Source organism: Emydura macquarii, unplaced genomic scaffold (assembly GCF_026122565.2).
Source record: "Emydura macquarii macquarii isolate MOO-44397 ecotype Brisbane River unplaced genomic scaffold, CSIRO-AGI_Emac_v2 contig_1230, whole genome shotgun sequence".
NCBI lineage: Eukaryota > Metazoa > Chordata > Testudines > Chelidae > Emydura > Emydura macquarii.
Window position 1 is genome coordinate 17,292,126 of NW_027131367.1, and position 21,379 is coordinate 17,313,504.

Genomic DNA, 21,379 nt, shown 5'->3' on the forward strand with positions numbered 1-21,379 from the left:
TCCAAGCAAAATAGGATTTCTTTCTCATTAAATAGAATTAAGAACTAAAGTTTTATGTTGGCAAAACTGATTTTCAAGCAAGATGTTGATGTAAATGTCAATAGAAAAATATATTACAGATAATTTGGAATTTATTTATTGTAAATATTGTCTGTTGAGTCCATGAGATATATCTAATATCTCTAAAGGGTGGTTAGGGGCATTAGGGTATGACTACACATAAACCTCTACAGCAGCAGAGCTGCAGCTGTTTGTGTAGGTAATCCACCTTCCCAAGAGGCAGTAGCTAGGTCAGTGGAAGAATTCTTCTCTTGTCCAAGCATTGTCTGCACCAGAGGTTAGACCAGCATAGCTATGCTGATGTTAAGCTCCCGAGGGTAGATCAGTCCTTAGAAATTTCCATACCGAATTAGTTGAGTAGTCTATCTAGAGCAGTATCTTGCTTCTGACAATAGTTGGCACCATCTGCTTCAGCATAAAACCTGGAGTGAACAATTGTTGGATAACCTACCCCCAGGAAAGTTTCCACCTAACCCACATGAGTTAGAGGTTGGTTATGTGTCAATACCTGAGAGATTATATCCATTCCAAACCTCTTGTTGTTTTGAAAATTTAAATGAATTAATATTTGGTGTAGAGCAGTGAAAATCTTCCTCTCTAGTCACATAGTATGAAACTGGTCAATCATGACTGAATTATCCTACATTATAATGTGGTTGGTTCTAAGATTGCATAATATTCCGCAAGTTCTAAACAACTGTGTCCTAGACTAGCCTTAAAATTAAATCCAGGTTACCTACTTGGTTGCCTGTCAGCATATGTAATAGGGACAGCACCAATATGTTTTTGGGGTGTTTGTGACATATCATGCTGTATCTTTAAAGGCTTGGAGGTGTGCCATGCTGAAGGGGGGGAGAAAGGGATATGATTAATTTTAAAAATACAGGAATTTTGCATGAAATAATATATCCTTGTTTTATTCTCCTGATTATGGCAAGCTGCAAACAAAAAATACCGTGGATCAGTTCATCTAGCTGGAATTAGGGGGGCATATTCCTCTCTTCCTGCATTTATATGGGTGAAGGGATCAGCTGCCTGTGTGTCACCATTTTTACCCCATGTCCTGTGTAATGATGCTACAAAAGTAATTGCAGGGGATTCTTGCAGGGTTTTCCAGTCATTCGACCCCATTACCTCCCAGGGCTATTTCCATTGGAGGAGGTGCTCTATGCCAATGAAAATTTAAAATGTACACAGCAAAATTAACTTACTTAAGCTACTGTATGAAAGTGCACAATGAGATTTTATAGAGTATTTAAGAAGGAGTTGAAGATTGTGGTATGTGGTTCAATATATTGTAAGGATTGCAAGAATGTATAAAATGATGAAATATAGACAAATAAAATAAAATGGGCATTTAAATAAAGAAGTGTTAATTTTGTAATATGATTTAACTTGTTGCACCCTTACTGACGTGGCAGTGGCTGAAGTACTTTTTGTGTTAGTCTCTATGGGCATTCACTGTGGGTGTCCATGCATGCCATGTGCTTGCGGATGGAAGATTTTTTTCTGTAGCAATGTCCATTGGTCTGTGTCTGCACCCTTCGCCTCCTTGTGCTCCAAAGTGAGGGCATAAGGGGAGGCATGGACAGACCGACTTTCCAGTTCCTTTCTACTGCTCGTGGTTTGAGACCGAACCCTCCAGTGTCCTTGGCTTCTGCTTGCTTTCCTGCCCAAACTTCATATATGTAAATAAATTTGTTCTTAGCTGTTAGTGTTAGGTAGTTTTTTTTTATTGGGGGGAAGGGTTGGGGGACACTCAGCACCAAATGAGACTTCACACCCAGTTATAGGTGTGTCTAGAGCTCACAGGGAACATGTGCTAGCACTGACAGTACCAAGAGCGGTGAGCACTCCAAAACCATTTACACAAGAGGCAGTAATTATCTTGCAGTAATGAGTTCTTTGAGATTCTCTGGGTATTCCACAACCCACACACCTGCTTGGATCACTCTTGATTTGTGGTAGAGCGAGAATTGGAGAGTCCGTTGATATCCTCAATGCAGAGCATGAGGTGTGTAGGGCGCAGGCTTGGACTAGCGAACACTGATCCTGAAAAATCTTCTGGTCTTAGGCGCATACAGCGCATGTGCACCCACAGTGCATTGCGTACCCATAGGAACCACACATCTCAAAGAAAACCAATTATTATAAGTTAAGTAATCTTCATTTTTATTGCACTTTTCCCATATCCTGAAATGATGATAAATGTGATTCATACACTTCTGAGTGTATTTCTTCTATTACTTATGTGCTGTCTTACAATGGGGATGTATTCCAGGATTGTATGGAGAGAGGTATTAAGAAAAAAACATAGGATAATTTTCTTTTCTTTGGACAGGTCAGAGGCTGTAACTTTAAACTGGAATGCCCCCTCACAAGCCTTCCCTCGAATCACACAGCTTTTGGGTTTGCCAGCATATCAGTATCATGTATTGCAGGGTCTCACGGTGTCTGTCGGTGGGTTAACAGAGACAACGGTAAGATATCAGGGCACAGGCTATTTGTTTGCTAGAGGTTGTTTATTTCCTCCATAAGTACATGCTGACTAAAATCCATACTTTGTTTCAGTGGACATTGTAGTATTTTATTTATGAATTTCTATCACCAGTTTTTAAAAGTTGTTTGGGAAGCATATTCACTTTATAAATAAATATGTTCCTGGTCCATTGACCATGCAAGAAACAAGTAGTGAGGACACCTGTCACTCACTCCTTTGGCTGGCAGAAACTAGGAATACCATACAGGTAGTGCAGTCAGCCCTGAAGGAGATTACTCAGTATTGTCTGTCTTTATCTGACTAACAGCACTGAAGAAGGAAGTCCTGTCCTGCTCTTTGTGGCTATAATGATAGACTCCTGACTCTATTGAAGTCAATGCTAAAACTCCCATTGACTACAAAGGAGCCAAGATTTCACCCTTAGTGTGTTCTGAGATGATTATGGTTGGTGTTTTTGATGTCTGTCTCTAAAAAGGAGAAACAATATCTGTGATTTCTTTAACAAAGTATGTTCTAGATACAGTATGAAAGCCAGAAAAAAACATTTGACTGTCTAGTCTGACCCCCTATTCATTGCACTCGCTATATCTTTCACATATTCAGTACTTTTATCATTGCTGTTGGTAGTCTATTCTTCTACCAGTATCCCTCTGTTAAGAACATTATTCTAGTATAAATTTACCCTTCATTCTGGCCATTACTACTTATCTTATCTTCAAAATTCTTAATAAAATGTAGAGGTGTACCTGAAATGTGTACTTTTTTAGGGCATGTGTAATTATGATTTCAATATTTCATTGTATTATTTTCCTACTTTATTTTGGCACTACTTGTGCTTTCAGGGAGTTCTCCGTGTCATGTTTTGGGGTTCAACCCAGACCAGTGAGGTGTTGTGTCACTGTCCTGTAACCCTGAATGCCTTAAAATGCTCTACTCCTATAGCTCCCTGTCTGGACGCTCCCAGCCAGGATACAAGAATGCACTGAGACTCTATGTGCTAAGCAGCCTTGGTTCAGCTGCTCTGAGCTCCAGCAGTCTTCCTGTTACACCACAGCCACACTCTGGTCACCACCAGCCTTGTTTACTACTTGCTAAGGTGACTCCAACACATCCCCCAGTCCTCAATTTCCCCCAAAAACTGTTTGCCCTGAAATGTTCAGCCCTCTCCTGGAACATGCAGAGAAGTTATAAGGTTTGTTGCTCCTTTAAAGAGATAAAAGCACAACTGGTTGTTGCTTTAACTGGAATTAACCATCACTCCAGGTCAAACGCAGCACTGGGTTGATTTAAATTCAAAATAAAACAAGTTCATTGACAAAAAGAGAGAGGTTTTAGCTGAGTTCAAGCATAAGGAATAAAATCAGAAATGGTTACAAACAAATAAAAGTGAAAACACATCTAAAAGTCTAAAACTTAATCTAGCAAGATGGTCTTTGTTCAAGATGCTTTTCTCTCACCCACAATCTTCTTTCTTCGTTTTTATTGGTCGGTCTGGCCAGGACCGATCACAGAGATCAAATTGCTTGCTTTCTTTGTCTCCTTAAGGTACAGGATAATTTAGATATTTGCTTCTCTGCTCTTTATAGTTAAATGAACCTTTGAAATGTATTCTCTGAAGGCTACCTCTAGATAAAGTTAATTAATTCTTGGTTAATAAAGAATCCATGATGTCTGGAAAGTAAGGCTCCATGCTGCTTCCTCCCCTGATGGTGATTGCAAATTATTTCTTCCTGCTGCAAGCTCAGATACAAATGAATGTGTGCCACACCTCATTTGAGGTGTCTGCATCTTTCCATTGTCTGAAAAAAACCTATTTATCAAATCCCCCTGATGTACCTGGTTTAAACACCGTTGAGTCAAAAACTTCAAAGCATATTAGTGAGTATTCATAATTTCACATACACCATTGTTATATGTATTTTATAATATTACTGACCAGTGTTGTGGTGTTTGTCAAATGATACCTCACAAGGTATATTTTCTACGAAAATCATTGCAATAGTGATAGGGTATGAATGCAGGGGTGCCTAGGGTCATGCTCCACACTCCCGTTTTCACCCAGTTGGAGCCTAGGTTCTGGCTGGATCTCTTTATCTGCAGCTTTTCTTATGGGATTATGCCCAAGACCCCATTCTTCAAACCTAGCCAGACCTGTCACAAGTCCTTCCTCCTCAGTGATGGGCACTGTAGCTGCCTTGGGGGGAGACATCCTCCTCAAGTGCTTGGTCCGCTCCAGATTCCAAAGCACGTCCAGAAAGCTGAGAGAGGACAGATTGAAACTACTGCTGTATGGAGTACTCTCTGAGACCTGCAAGGGCCAGTTCTCTCCCCCTGCTCTTCTCCTGCCCTAGTACAGTGTCCTCAACCGTGCAGTCTGCTCCAGTGAGTGCACAGAGCTCAACTCCAGTAAGCAAAGACTGTGGGGCCTTGCAGAATCTTCAAGATGAAAAAAGAAGAGACCTCATTCTCCTGAAAGAGAGACCAAAAGAAGAGGAAAAGTCACCTTCTTGATTTTGGAACACGGAGATCTTGAATCCAGGTATGTGTATCACTGAGGCTTCTACCTCTAGTACGCCACGTACTAAGAAACGTACCAGCAAACAGTCTCGAGCGGCATTCAGTGTTTGGTACCAGAATTGGTACCTTCTAAGCACAAGAATTCCTCCAAGACCAATGTCTTAAAGTAATCATCCTGGTACCATCCTCTTCAGGCTATGGTAAAGAGAGCATGGACTGCCCTTCCATCCTGTCCCTGGTACCTCCCAAAATTCAGACTCCTGAGAAACATGATCCAGATTCCCCAGTAATGTCCAGGTTCCACTCTCAGGAGGACCCCAAAATCCTGAAAGAGCCTAAATCCTCTTCATTGAGTGGTACCGAGAGGAGTTTCCCACTGGTACTGACTTAGCCTCCAGAGCAAGCTTACCCTCTTGTTTTTCCACCTCCTTGCACAAATACTTGACTGCCAATTACTGATACCTCCCTAGCCTCTGGTATTTGACACTGTTTGCTCCTCTGCTGGACATAGGTAAAGACACTTCCTCTGACTCAGATGCATACATTCAGGATTCCATTACCTTTACCTTCCAGCCTCCCTTTCTTGAGATGCATCGCAAGAACATGCCTCCCAATAGATGACTGACCTGTCAGCCCTGGCAAGGGCCTTTTTCAGCCTTCCCCCCCTTTCTTACGTCTCACCACAGTGGGTGTTTTGGAGCCCTTGGGCCCCTTATGTTGAATAGTTCTACAAGGTGCCCTCACATAAGAGGCCCTGCCAAGCACACCAGCCACCAACACTAGGTCCATTTCTTCAGGAAGAATCCACAAAGAGCAGGCGCTAGGTGCAGAGGAGGGGACATCACCTTCTCACAAAACCTCCTTCTTTCCAGACGAGGCTGTTATTCCCCCACCACCCTGCAAATGATGATTTCAAGGCCTTTCAAGATCTCATGGAAAGGATTGGAAAGGCCTTACAGGTCCTTGTTGGAGGAGATACAGGAATCTCAACATTCTTTGCTGGATATTCTAGATGCTTCCCCCCAAGGCAAAATTGCTTTGCCAATCAATAATGCTTTGTTGTTGCCAGCCCGTACAATGTGGCAAACACCAGAGACCATACCACCCACCTGTAAGCACATCCAAGGGTTCGGACTCCCTTTTCTCCCATCTCACCCTTAACTCGTTAGTCGTTCATATTGTCAGTGAAAGAAATAGACATGATTGGTCTAAATTGATACCTTTCAAAAAGGAACTTAAACACCTCGACTTTCTTGGCCACAAAACCTACTCCCTAGCCACTTTACAATTCTGAATTGCCAAGTATCAGATCTTAATGGCAAAACATGACTATATAAATGATTCCAAGTTTTCTCATTTTATTGAACATCTGCCACAAGATCAGAGGGAGCAGTTTCAGGATCTCATCACAGAAGGCCAGATGATTGCCAAGGCTTCCTGTAAGGCCTCATTCAATGCAGCTGACATATGGCATGGCTGTAGTCATGTGTCGAGCGTCTTTGCTGCAAGCCCTCCTACCTTCCCCAAGAAGTATAAAACACTGTGGAGGACCTTTGCTTTGCAGGGCCTAAACTCTTCAGTGATGCCACATATGGATCCCTCTACTTGCTCAAAGACTTCAGGGCGACCATACCATCCCTCAACATCTACATTCTTGCAACAAAAAGAAAATACAGCAAGTCACCCACAGCCCATTGGTCCAACCCAATTTACTATCAAACTACAAAACAAATGAAACCTCCCAGAAGGAAACCTAGATTCCCTAGGAAGGGGCCATCATTCAAATTGATATCACAGTTGGCAACTTCTTTTAAGTGGTTGTTTGACCGACTGGCTAAGGGTTCTGAACTGCCCACTACCAATACCATTTTCTACCCTTTGGCATTTCGACAGCTCTGAGCGTCTTTACAAGGTCCTTTTGGTCACTGCAGCCCATTTTCATCAGATTGGAATAATTGTCTTCTTCTACCTGGATGACTGGCTCTTCCAGGATCACTCCTTTCTCAATATGCAGTTAGCAATTAACAGAGCCCTATTTCTCTTCCACTCCTTGAGCCTCCATCTCAGTGTAGAGAAATCTACACTTATATCTATTCAGTGAATAGACTTCATCAGATCCATTCTAGACTCCATGACTACCAGAGCATACCTGCCCCTGGACAGTGTTGCTACAATGTGCAGCCTCATTTCCATGCTACAATTGACCCCACAAACTACAGTGAGGACATGTCTTCAAGTCCTGGGTCATGTGGTAGCCTGTATGTTTTTGTAACTTCCCAGTTAAGACTACACTTACGATATTTTCAAGCCTAGCTCAGGCTTGTCTACACACCTGTGACCATGATGCCTATGATGGGCCACAGTGAGAATGCTGCACTCAGGACAGACTGCAAGAAATAGGGCAAACAATCCCCAAAACTAGTGGTTTATTCTGTAATTAGATTCTTCAAGCCAGTAACAAAACAGCTTATATAATACCTTGACTCCCATTTAGACAGCCAAGTCTAATATTGTGAGTGGTTATTGAAAACCTGATTCACCATATGTGCCGTCCACCAAACCCAAAGGACTGGACAATTAACACCAGGTCAATATGAGTCTCAGATCTTACCCATAATCATACAGATGGCAATCCTTTAGTAACTAAAAGACTAAAGGTTTATCATAAAAGGAAAAAGAAAAGAGTTGCAAAAGGTCAAAATATGAATATCATACAAATATGTATAATGTCCTTAGGTTAGTTTCATAGCAGAGATGGTGAAGCTACTGTTTGCAAAAGTCTTTCTGGAATCAATTTAAAAGGTTATTGTCCAATAGGAAGTCTAGGTATAGAGTCTGTTCAAGTTCTTCTGTGCGAATTCCAGGATAATCCCAGTCTTTGAGTTGAGTCCATAAAATTATGGAATTGCTGCATTATCCTACCACATAGAGATCTCAGCGGTTTATGTACCACAGCCACAGAATGCCATAGGGGAATCCTTGAATAGGCAATTTTGTCACAAGTGAGAGTTAAATGGTGTGGTATTTTGGTAATTTGTCAAATCTGGGACTTTCCAGAGATAGATCTCTTTGCAACACGATTCAACACAGAGTGTTGGCATTCTGTACAAAGGGAGGTCATGGTCACAACTTGCTGGTAAACACCCTCCATACTGCTTGGTCACATTTCCTACTATATGCTTACCATCAATGCCGCTGTTTCTCTAGGTTCTGAACAAGTTGAAACAGGAGAGATTGGCAGCCATCCTCATGACTCCATTCTGGCCAAGATAGGTACGGTTCTCGGATCTGGTCTGCCTCTCCCTGTGATAGCCTCTTCACCTCCGACAACAGACAGTCTGATCAAAGAATCTGGCACCATGACTCACCCAACCTCTTGTCGTTACTCCTAAAGGCTTGGCTCCTCCATGGCATGCTGGTATACCACAGGATTGCTCTGCAGAGGTTCTTACAGTTATGTTGAATAGTAGAAAACCCATAAGGATAATTTACCTGCAGAAGTTGAAGTGTTTCAAAGCATAGTGTGCCCAATAATCCATACCTCCTCTTGAGTCTCTTCATGCACATGCTCTACCTGCTAAATTTAGAAAACACAGGTTTACCTGTGAGCTCAGTTAAGGTTCTTCTGGCTGCCTTTCAGAGGGTTTTCAGTCTTCACTCACACCACCACTGAGACTAAGCAAGTCAGAGCTGCTCCCAGATGTTTATTTCTATTGTGGAAAGAATGAAAGGTCAACTGCTTTCCACCAAAAGACTGTCAAAATGGGTTTCAGGATGCATCTTAACTTGATATGAAGCCTCGAGAAGTATATCCTCCACCTAGGGTAATTGCCCTTTCCACCAGGGCTCAATCTATCTTGTTGCTTTACTTAGGAATGTTATCCATCTCAGATATTTGTAAGTCTGCCAGCTGGCCTTGGGTGACTCTGTTATTGTGCATGCTTCTAGAGCAGACACGGCTTTGGTGATATTGTTCCGTGATCGGTGCTGAATCCACCTCCTGAACACCCTCCTCCATACTGTGGTACTGCTGAAGAATCTCTGATGTGAAGCACTCACAGGGACAGTAATGCAAGTAACACAAAGGAGGAGGAGACATTATTTACCTGTACAGTAACTGGCGTAAGATGTTTTGTCCCTATGCAATTATGAGGCTAACTTTTTTTTCTCTAAATGCGTTGAACGTTCAGTCTTGTTATGTTTCCTTTGCAGTTGTGTGTGATTCTCAAACTGCTTTGTGACTGCAAGTTTTGCCTAAATAACTTGTATGTGCTTGAAGTTTTAGTCCATTAGATTTTTTTGAGAAGATGAGAGATCGCTCAGTGAAAATTCAGTTAATTCAGAGTATATGCTGTATAAAGGCGACTCCAGTCTTCCCAGAAATTGTTGTTATAAATACAGTTCCTAGTAGAATCATGAAACACCTGGAAACTCCTGCTGTAAAAATCAAACAACTGCACAGCTCGCCATCAGAGCTACTACATTTTCAACCAGTGTAATGCTGCAAGTACCGTTTCCCCCCCTTTGTTTAAAGGTCTAAGTGTAATAACTTATCTTCAGAATGCTGTGGATAAAAGTCACATTTCTAATGACGGGTTCTGGCTTGAGAATACCATGTTTGAAAGGGTCAGAACATGCTTAATTTATCAGTAAGCTTTTATATTTTTCAGTGAAAAATGTCCACAGCTAGGTTCCGCTCATCCATGAGTCTTTACATAAGGTTTTTAAGATTTTTTAAGGTAGTGGTTTCTAACGTGTGTGGGGTAGGTCCCTGGGGTGAGACTACTCAAGGAGGACATAAGAGTTCCATGTAACTACTTATGCTACTCAGCCTGGAGCCCCCAAAGGTGAAAAAACTAAGCAAAGCAGAGCTCCAAGAAGCTCCCTTCTGTTTCTAAATAATCTCTCTATTATGGGGAGGAGATAGGGCAATGAGCAAAGCAGCAGGGAGACAAGAGGAGTGGTGGGGTGAGGGTGGGGAAACTACTGTAATCTTGTTTTCTCAGCAAAAGGGTGGTTGGAAACTATGGGAGTGTGCTGCTTTCCTAACTAGGGCACATGCTGAAGAGAAGGGGCAGCTCCTTTTGAAGCCATCTGTTTGGTTCTTCTCGTTGCTTCTGTATTCCAATACAGCAAAGCTATTGACAGAGGGTGCTTCTGAAGCAGCCATTCGCCTGGGGTACTGCTTCTCTCTGTTCTCAAAAGCAAACAGGCAGAAAATGAATTTCTCCCACTAACTCAAATGGCTCCTCCCAGGGCTGTGTGTGTGTGGCAGCGGAAGGATGAGCTAAAAGTGAGAGGGGGAAGCTGGGATAAGGAAAGATAATCAGGAAAGGGGAAAGAGGTGAAAGTGGGAGAGAAGGCAAACAAGTTGAAGAACAAAAATGAGAGAAAAATGGAAAGCAATGCCCTAAAATATACAATGTAAAAGAGAACAGAGAGAGAATTTACAAACACATGCGAGGCTAGAGTCTGAGGGGACTTCATGTGGAAGGAGCAAGGGCCTTAAGTGCAGATCTAAAAGGGCTGGGAACCATAGTACTAAGAGATCTGTGTGTAGAGAGACATAATCAGAAAATTAAAAATCTTGCAGAGAGGAAACTGCCTGAACCATGTAGAACTTCTCAGAGGAGCATAATCAGTTTTCCTAGCAGAAAACAATCAAAATTAATTTATCTTAAATCTTCCTTTTAAGGTAATCTCCTAGATTTATTTCCCAATATTTTCCATACTCAGATTGAGTTAATTGTTTACTTAAGTAATTTCGTGTATATATTGTGATGTGTTGATATATAGGTGGGGATAGCAAAAACTTCTTTAATTTCCAGCAATTATTTGTGAGCACAGGTTGAGGAGACTCTTGATAGGAAAGGAAATAGGGACTGTTTCTTTTGTGTAATATCTTTATATAGAGTGAAGATGTGGGTGTTTTGAGATTTTGGCTATAGTATTTTTACTTGTTTTCCAAAAGTGAGTTTCTCTGTTACATGTAGTTAAAAAACACACAAAGTAGTTTGTACTCTCTCTGTGAGTAACAGAAATGAGCACCAACAAAATACAACATCAGTATGTAACACTTGTCCTGTAGAGCAGATAGACTGCAGCTTCATTTTTTTGAAAAGTAGACAAAATGGCTTAGAGAAAATGTGTGGAATATCTCACTAAGAAGTATTTTGGTAGCAGATGTTTTCTTTTGAAATAATTTTAGCCCGGGTATTTCAAGTAATCTGAAAAAGTAGTTGTCATTTAGGGTTTGAGTTTTGGCATTCTGCAGCATTCCTTTGGTTCAAAGGATACTTTGTATAAAAAGAATCTTCTAACAGTATAACTGGCTAATGATAATGCATATTTCTTATGGCAACATAACTGAAAACTTGCCAGTGCACAGGGTCTTGAGAACAAAATGGTGCACTCTCTGCTGTTCTCTAAAGCTGTAATTTCAAGCATGTTGCTTGATGTTGTTACATGATTATTATATTGGATTATATCAGTCTTCACTAAGTCACAGACTGTCCTCTTGGGATTTGTTCAGTACAAATAAAAAAAAAAATAAAGTGGGAATGTTGTAAGTAAAGACATCTTCAAGAAGATGATATATTGTAAAGCCACCTCTTTGAAGGAATGAAGGTTTTTGTTTGGCCACAAATATAAAACAATTCTAGAGTGCTGTGCTGAAGTACATTAACAAGGTTTACACCAGCCATTGCCAGATCTGTCTAGCTATTAATGAGTGAGTTAATGAGTCAAATGACAAAACATAAACATTATAACATCAGATTTATGTTAGTGTTCTCTATGCATAGAATCTGTAGTGTGTGTGTTAATCTTTCTCAAAAGTAAAGTTTTGAAATAGACTCAGAGTTTGCCAAATACCATAGTGACTTCTTGTGCTGCTTTGGAAAAACTGCTGACTCTTTGAACAGTTTTGTCTTAGTTGCCTTACTAAATTAAAATGCAAAGACATATTAGATTGTTTGAATTTTGAGAAAATAAATGTGGTTCTAGATATCAATTACGCTGCCTGACACGGCAGCCCTTACTCAGAAGAGAATCCTTTACATGTGCAAGTAGTCCATTGGCTTAGAAAAGTTTGCAGGATTGGCCTATGCTGTGGGTCTATATTCTGAATTTACAAGTTTGTTAAGCAGAATGCATATGAGACTGATTGCAGGCACCTTTTTAAAAGAAAGTATTGTGAATTGTTTATTACTCTACATTAAATATCACTGACATTGGACTTCAAAAGGGTTATTGCCTTCAAAGATTGAGAGTATTAAAAGAAGTGTTGTGAGCAGAACCAAGCAGATATGGGCTCACTTGTGCTAACTACTAGACGTTGTTATTTTTTAGTTCTAAGGAAAACACCCTGTTGCCACTTATATATAGTAAATATGTCAGGATTTGAAATGATCCAGGAACAATGCTATTTATTGAGCATAACATTCCCTAATGTACATTTCATGTTCTGCCTTCACCTGTGCAGGAATGTTCTGAATCTATGAATAGGTACAATCTGTACCATGAAATGTATGTATATTGGTTAAATGAAAATTGTAACTTGGAGCAACTATAAAATGCTTATTTATTTTTAGATTCTTTTGCTGTGTATGTGAATCCAGTTCCCTTTTGATGAAGACAGCCTTTTTAGTGGCCATTACATCAGCTCCAACGGGAGGGAGACTCAGGCCCTCATGGAGAAAGTCCTTCTTACACATTGTTTCATAAGGACAGGGTCACTCTCAGGCCTCATCCCAAATTCCTGCCCAAGTTCCTGCCCATATGAACCATCGCCTCCCAGTTTTCTTTTCGTTGTTTAAAGGGGATTCCTTGTACCCACTTTCAAGCAAACACATTACTGCTTGTTAGTCACCAAGAATGGAATCCATGTGGACAATCACTCGAAGAAAGAATGGTTCTTACTCTATAATAATTATGGTTCTGAGATGTGTTGTCCACATGGATTTCATAATCTGCCCTCCTCCCCCATTTCTATGGAGTCCTATCCCATGCATTTCTCACAGTTTTGTTATCTGATTCTACGTGCTGAATATTTATATTGACTCTGCTCACTGTTGTCTTTTAATGACATTTCTGTAGAGCTGCATTGTTCATTTTTTGAGACTTTCAGGAAAAAACATCTGGGGATTTAGCTCTCTTCAAAATTATGGTGATAATCTGAAACAGCTGGAAATTAGTCAGTATGAAATATAAGTTAGGAATGTGGCAGAAAAATGTATGGTTAGACACATGCTTTCTGAAATATTTCCATGAGACTTTACAGATTTCTTCATGTCAACCTTCTTCTGTTTTTAATTAACCTGGACTCGTGAAGCTTCAATAATATATTTGCAATATTTGGATAGGGAAAGTGCTTGATTTTATTAAAATTTTATTTTACTTAAAAGGGGAACTGTTTGGAATTGCATAATATTTCTTTCCTTTGTAAAAAGTCAATGGATGTGTTTCTTTATAATGTAGTATGTATATGTATAAAACGTAAACTACATTATATACAAACATAAGCATACAACATACTTTCAGCATGTAAAGCAACTTCTTTAAATTACTTTTGACATATGAAAGTATGATATTTACTTAAATCAGTTCAAAATTTCTTTGAGCGCAATTGGCTTTTACAAACATCTACACCTAAGTGCTATCAAAGCTCGATTATTGGTTTTAAAACTCGGCATACCTCAGTAATTATCTATTTCATTTGAATGGCATCTATGTGTAGATAGTCCAACTTCTGCTAATTTGGGGAACTATAGTATGCTATTTACAATGTGGTATATACTATTGTTAAAACTTATTAAAATACATTATATAAAAGTGTTATTTACATATTGGCTGTAGTCTTTGAAAACTAATTCTGTTTGATAAATGTTTAAAACATTCTAGTCCTGATGCTCCAGTGCACATGCATATCTGCCATTGATTTCTGTGAGGGTTAGGCAGTGCACAAGGGCACTCAGGTGGAAGTATAGAACCACAATAATGGGTTTTCTAGGTTATTTTGGTCTAACATGACCTTTACTGAGTCTTTTCCCCCCTTTTAGTTAAAGCTACTACAATGACAAAATATTAACTGGAAAAAACAATACAGCTGAAGTAATAAGTAATAATGGAAAGTGAAATAGCTGTCTTCCTGTCAAATGCTGGCAGTGAATTTATACTGTCAATCACTGTTGGATTTGATGTAAAGGAGTATCTTTTCATGGTACAAATGTGCAGCTCAAATAGTGAGGGATGAACATATTCATGTCCAGTTCATGAACGTTTACATCGTTTTAATATATTCCAGCCACAGCCAGGTGTTTTCTGCACAGTGCTTCACTTGAAATATTCCTTTTTTTTATAGGTCAGGTACTCTGCACAGAGCCTGTTTGACTATATGAAGAAAATCCAAAATGATCTGGACTCCATGAATAACTTTTGTGAGACATTACTACGGGTTTTTGAAGATAACCTGCTGAATGACAGGTAATCTTTCTCTCATGAAGGAGTTGGTTGGAACAACATGCACTGAGCAGATCTTTCAGAGTATGAATAGTTGTCTAAGGTTGTACCATGTAAATGTTTTAAAATACTGGGGAAGAAAGAAAATACCTTCAACAACAACAAAAACCCTCAAAATGATAGCATTATGGTACAGTGTCTTGTATGAAGAAGGAAGCATTTACCTTACTGAGATATTGAACTTACTGTGATAAGCTGTAATATTTTCATGTAATGCAATATTTGGGGGAGCTGATGCTGGTGTGATAAAATATATGTGCAATTTGTAGTATGATCTGCCATATGTTTATTTAGGAAGGGTTTCTTTAGGAATATAACATAAAAAACAGGCCAGTTGAAAGACCAGATTTTTTACATCACAAGATGTATTCACCTAAACCCCACTCACCAAGCATGTTTGCAAGTTAGTTTCTTTTCCTGGAGAATTTTTTTCTATTCATGAAATTTAGCAGAATTTTCAGTCTCCCTCTTGGCATTAACTCAGCAGTTGTAGCTGGGAATATATATGTTTAGCTGTTTTTGCTGTCATACCATATGTACTAATCCATTCAATAACTAGGCTAAATGAAAAGCTTTTGCAACTTTTAATAAACGCAGTGAAGTACATTGTTCAGATTAATAACAATTACCCTACAAGTTGAGTTCTGTTCCCAGGCCCCCACACTCGCTATTGACCAGCCTCTTCCCTTTGGCTGCAACAGCATGCATCCATCTCAGCCAACTAGAATGATTTAGCCAGCGCCCAGAAGTTACTTAGCAACCGTCCCCTAGGGGTGGAGTGGAATTATAATTTAAATAAAGTGTATAAATGACGTCTCTGCCAATAAATGTCTTTACAGTGTGTATTTTTATATTAGGGTTTCTGTGCCCCTGCTAAAGATGCTGGACCAAATGCTGGCCAATGGCTGCTTTGATATCTTCACCACTGAAGAGAAGTAAGTGCTAATTATTCTGCTTTGAAATTGCTGTTTTATGGTGGAGGACACTAAAGGGGACAGCTGCTGCTGTAGCTAATTTACACATGTGTGTTGTGTTACTAGTAAGAATGTTATTACCAATTGAATGTCAATGTTTTAAAAACCAAAATATGATCATCTGGACCTTGACAGTGGTCCTTTTTCAGAAGATCTTTCCTTCTGTTGAAAAATGCGTCACAATCCCTGATCATTACAATTGCTGGGAGACTTTTTGCTAAGTTCTTTTTAAAATCTTGCAACAAACAAAATAATACACATATAGTAGGAGTGCCAATGAACAGCTGCCTTAGAATGGGGTGCATACCATACTGTATATTAGGCAATTCAATTATTTTGTTTAAATTTCCCTGATGTTTCAATAATCCGTTGAGACAGCTATCAAGAAGAAAGGTCAAATACTGGGGCCAGGAGCCTTCACAATGTCCCTTTAATGCATTTTAACTCTCTATATTACTGTTTTATGACCAACAAATGAACTAGATTCAATCTGCATATTATCACCTGGAGAAGGTATGGCAGAGACAGATTTATACAGTTGCTGAGAATTGCTATACAGCGGTACATATTTTTGGGAATAAATATATTGTTCACCGTGCTGTGTACATTTCACTGGCAGTGTTTCCCAGTGTAATGTGCGGAGGCAAAATGCCTCTGCTGGCCTGTCATTTGTAAAAATTCATTCTTCTGTGAGTTGCAGGACAAGGCCCAAAGTTTCTGTGTCAAGTTAAATATTCTGGAACGTAATATCTTGGGACTGAATAAATGTGAATAAGCACTCCAAACTGAAATCATGTCATTGTTGCAAATTTTTAGAACAGTACCTTCCCATTTTAATAAAATTAAAATGTGTTTCCATTTAAAGACTGACAAGCAGTATGTCTGCACATCTGCACTTAACCGGCAGAGCTGTACAGCACTCAGGGTGCTATGTGCAATTTTATACTGGATTTGATATCTAGTTTAAAAGTCTCTTTTTATTTTAATTTTAAAATCACTCACTGAAAGTGGATGCACTTTAAAAGTTTCTACTGGTCTGAAAGTTTTAACTAATTCTATGAATATTTCCAATTATATGTATAGGGTATATTTCTTAAACTGGTAACATATTTCTAAATGGCAGAAATTGGAATATTAAAAATATAAAAACCACCAACACCCTCAGACAAAATAAAACCGTATATTAGTCTGATAATCCTCTACATAGGTAAGGGGGAGGAATTAAAGACTCCAGGAAGTTCACTTAGGGATCTCGCAATAAGATCTAATATACTTGGGAACAGCTTAGTGGGTGCTGTGGAAAATCCTAAACCAGCTAGAAAGAGTTCCAGAGTGCTGCCCCATGTTTGCCTCACTGTATACCATAGTTATTCAATACTATTGATATGTGCCAAAGATGTACTTTGTGTAGTAATTATAGTTTGTTCTGGGAAAATCTTTCTGGGATGGTTGATAGTTAAAGGCTAACCCTGGCTCAGTGATGCCTGCTGCACTGCAGTGTAGGAAGTCACTGCTTTTTATGTTAAAGAATATGGGAGTGTGTGATTGCAGGAGCGGATTGCTTGAACAGAACCACTTGTATGCCCCCTCAGCCTTAAGAACTGTGCCAAAAAGGATGTGAAAATACAATGCAGAATGGGTCGAACTGAAATGCAGACACACTGTCCTACTACGTGCAGCCTACAATTTCAGAGCTAAAATATATGTAAAAAGTATGGGGTTTATGTTGGGGAGGCATGGAGGGTGCGGGTGGACTGCTTTGCCTCATATTTAATGTCAATATCTGATTCCCACAAAAAATTAGCTAAAAATTATAGTGCTGGTCAATTTTATTTAACAAGAACAACGTCCAGTTATACAGTACATTATATTTGATCTATAGAGTATGCAACTCTTGCTCAAGAGGCTGGAACATCAGCCTGTACATTGTTTGTTGGGTGTTTTCTTAATATGGGCAACGACACCTTGGCAACAGCCTCTTGGATTTAGAATGCTTCAACACCTATGATTATGATGCCAATGACTGCTTAGCGTTCAGCTGACTGTTATTAAATTCATTATAAAACCTGAGTATTTGCAAATGCAAATTTCTATTCTGTTTGAGTAAAAAAGATGTTCATATGCACTATACCAGACCTCCCTTTTTCCAGCAGTAGTTGCAAAAATATTAGCTGTCTAGAGCAAGTAAATAATATCCAAATTGTTGCTGAGTGCTACATTTAAGCAATGGCTATTGGATTAATGGTTTGACACCCCTTGGGACATAAATACTTTGCATTAGCCTGATTTGCCTCTGGATGTCATTCTTGCTTCACAGACATCTAGCTTGGAGTCCATTTTCCTGCCTGTTCACAAGATGCCCCCCCTAAAGCCGGGTTTGGAAAAGACAGTGGAAAGCATTTCTCATAGCTCTGTTTAAATGACTTTTAGTGCTTGTGAAATGTGCTTGGCTGACAATGCTAGGATTCTCTATTATATACTGGACAAATACATCACTTGGCAGTTTCCCCAGAACTGCCCTGTCAGTGTGCTTCAACCCTGGCTAGATTGGTACCCTGTAAGGTTAAGAGCAGAGCTGAATCTTCATAATCCATTCAGTTCTTTGCACCTCTGCTGAGGCTGCCAACAAGAAGGCCAGTTACGAGATGGACACCTGCTCAATAGGAAGTGGCATGAACCAACTCTTTTCACCTAGGTGACCAAACTGCTGCCAGTAACAACTTTCATTTGCTGTTGCCCTTGGCCAGGTTTGAATCTGTGCTATTGAGGTGAAAAGTCTGTATGCCATTTCTAGTCTCCTCTTTTCCTCTCCAATAGCTGCAGTATTTTCCCATTGAAGTGTAATGGTTCCTCTGAACAGGCACACACTGTTCCACAAAACTCTGAATTTTAGCCTAATTGTGAATTTGCATGGAATTCATCTTCTTCCAGATGGTGTCTTCACGATTCCTCTCCATTTTAAAAAAATATCATCATTCTGGCTGGATTGTTGGTTGGCCAAGAATAGTGGCAGAGGCTAAGGCTAGCACATTTGAACAGTGGGTTTTAAAGTCCATTATAGTCAAAGCACTGTGTGGTGAGGTTTCCGCGATGCTTGCCAAAGGCTGAACCTACAAAATGCTTGGCGATTGATCGGAGTGGGAGATGAGGGCATTTGGCATCTTGCAGGACTGGGCCCTAATACAACAGGCCCAGATTGTGAATCTCTTACGCTCAGAAAAAGTTCCATTGAAGAAATATCTAGTTTCAAGCCCCATAGAGTTAAAAATACTTAGTAGACATATTCTATCATATAGTACCTACTAAATTTGAACAGAATAGTCTGTAAGTCATCGTTTTACTGGTATACTGTGCACTTGGCAACATCACATAAGTAGTATCTGCATATGTTCCTCTCATTTCTAAAACTAGATGTAACAGTTTGCTGAAGATTTTATAAAGCACCATAAGATGGCATGTGTCATTACTGATCTTGAACCAGTGGCTCCTACATTTTACTTTTTCCTGATGATTCCTTTAAGTAGTGGTAATTCCATTCCTTAATAGAGCCTAAGCTACAAAGGGCACAGCCTGACTCTCCTTTGTGATTTCAAGACCACCCTAGGTAATGTCATGACTGATCTCATTGAAATGCAGTTCACCTTAAAAAAAATTCTTTTTGCAGGAACACGTGGGCCCAATTTACATAATATAAAGACTTCAGACTGATCTCTTTTCCCCAGATACTGATTCTGTTTCTGCTGGAATCATGCCCACACAGGAGAAGGAATTTTCTCAATTTCCTTTAAAGAGGCCAAGCTATTTGAGTCATCTGAGATCACACATAGGTTAGGTTTAGTTATTACAAATGTGAAATTGGCAGATGACAGAAAGGAAAGTGGTTCTGTTTTAAACACAGAATGCTGCACATAAGGTTACATGTACTAAATTTTTCCAGATGTTCCATTCCAATTGGCCTCTTTGTTGCTGTGCTTTTCAGCAATGTCTATATTGTTGAATCAGTTTAAAATCTCACCTAATTCACCATATTGCTGTTGTCCTGTGCTGAAAGGCAGGCACGCACTGCAGATACTGTAATTAAACTCCTGAATCCTTCTGCCAGTTTGTGAAATAGGCTTCTATAATTTGCAAGTCCAGGAAAAAATAGCCAGCCTTTAATATTAAACACCACACACAGGTCAGTACACTCATGCAGCCGTACAGATGTAGCCAGGGATTACACACACACACACACGAACTCTCAAATTCCATGCATGCATGTACACCACCCTCCTCAAATGTCTCACACATGCATGCTTCTCAGCCCAGTCTCACTCTCTTTGTAGAACTGGAGCAGTGCTGCTGCAATTTGTGGCTTTGGTGGTGGCATAGAACTTACCACTGCAGCCTCCGAATTGAATATCTTAGCCAATTCAGCACAACTACACCAGTACTTTGCTGACTACCTTTTAAAATAATGTAAAGCACACTGAAGCCTATTGTACAAAATTATATATTTCCAAGAAATGTGAATTTTACCAAACTTCTTGCCATTCCTCTCATCTCTGTATTGTTGCAAAATAGAGAAATTAAATTACACTGTACACCTTAATCTTATTTTTAGATTCACAGTTTAAATCAACAAAACAGAGATAAATGTCTGGATTTTATTTGATGCATTTCATGTGTAGCACAGTGGAGGTTTCCTAAATGCACACTCTAGGAATAAAATAGACGTATTTCTTTGCCAGCATTATTTTCACTAAACAAATATGAAATGGTTTCGTGCTACATTTATGACGCTGCAAATTACTCTGCTGTTTGTTTTTATCAGATGCCTAAGAGTATTGAACAGAAGATTAAACAAGATATGCTGCAAACATAAGAATATATTCTAAAAGCCCATGAAACATGAACAAACAGAATATTAAACGATACTGTTTTATGTAAACATCTGGGAAAGAGCTGTGAGAACCACATTTCCTATATGGTGTGTGGAAAAAACACATTGCTAAATGTATTTCAAGATGGTTTCAAAGTCTACTGCATTTAGCAGAAAAGCTTTGGAGAAATGCAATCCTTATTGTCATTATATTGTCAGGAATCACTAAGAGATCATGATAGTACAATAGTTTAAAGTACCCTGATCCTCATATGGTACAAAAAAAGTTTATATGAATTTGAAAACACAAGGGGATGACTAAGAGGTAGGTACCAGAGCAATGCATAAAATAAATAGATTTCTAGTTGTTTTGTGGCATACTTGGAATGAGTTTGGTTATAGTTCACTCCCCAGTGGACAGGTAGTCGCAGCACAAAACAATTAGCATTTATTTCCTCCTTGTCAATATAGAAGTCAGTGACAGTGTAAGAATTGAGGCTGAAGTAAATTCTCATTTAGAGAGGAGGTCCTTCAAGAAAGGGGTGAATCATATTGGCAGAGCATTGAGGGGAACGCTTCCACTGTTGTCTGTTCTATGAATAATACTATTAATTGGTACCCTCCAGGACTACTATATTAATTTAGAAACAGATTTTCAAATAATGTCTACAAAAGTTGTTTGCTTTTTAAAAAATTAACTACAATAAACTTTAAAAATTTTCAGCCATCCGTTTTCTTTGAAGTTACTTACTCTTTGCAAAGAAGAGATCAAGAAATCCAAAGACGTTCAAAAACTTCGCTCCAGCATTGCAGTGTGAGTTGGTACAAAAATCTTCCTTTCTAACTCAGGGAATGGAGAAAGATTCAATTTCTGAACATAGAGCAGTGGGGTGGGGTGATTGGAGAATTGTTCTCCTATGTCTATTTGACATGAAATATATCTGGAAA

The 21,379-nt window shown here is 39.3% G+C and overlaps 1 protein-coding gene across 4 annotated transcripts in view; it reads left to right on the forward strand.

The window, feature by feature from the left end:
* The window catches only part of TBCD (tubulin folding cofactor D), a 228,356-nt gene that overhangs the window by 185,044 nt on the left and 21,933 nt on the right, over positions 1-21,379 (forward strand). For all 4 annotated transcript variants that reach the window (XM_067547679.1, XM_067547678.1, XM_067547681.1 and 1 more), the window contains 4 exons: positions 2,402-2,540; positions 14,439-14,560; positions 15,454-15,531; positions 21,156-21,245. In XM_067547679.1, the coding sequence (XP_067403780.1) occupies positions 2,402-2,540; positions 14,439-14,560; positions 15,454-15,531; positions 21,156-21,245 (429 nt within the window). The remainder of the gene's footprint in view (positions 1-2,401; positions 2,541-14,438; positions 14,561-15,453; positions 15,532-21,155; positions 21,246-21,379) is intronic.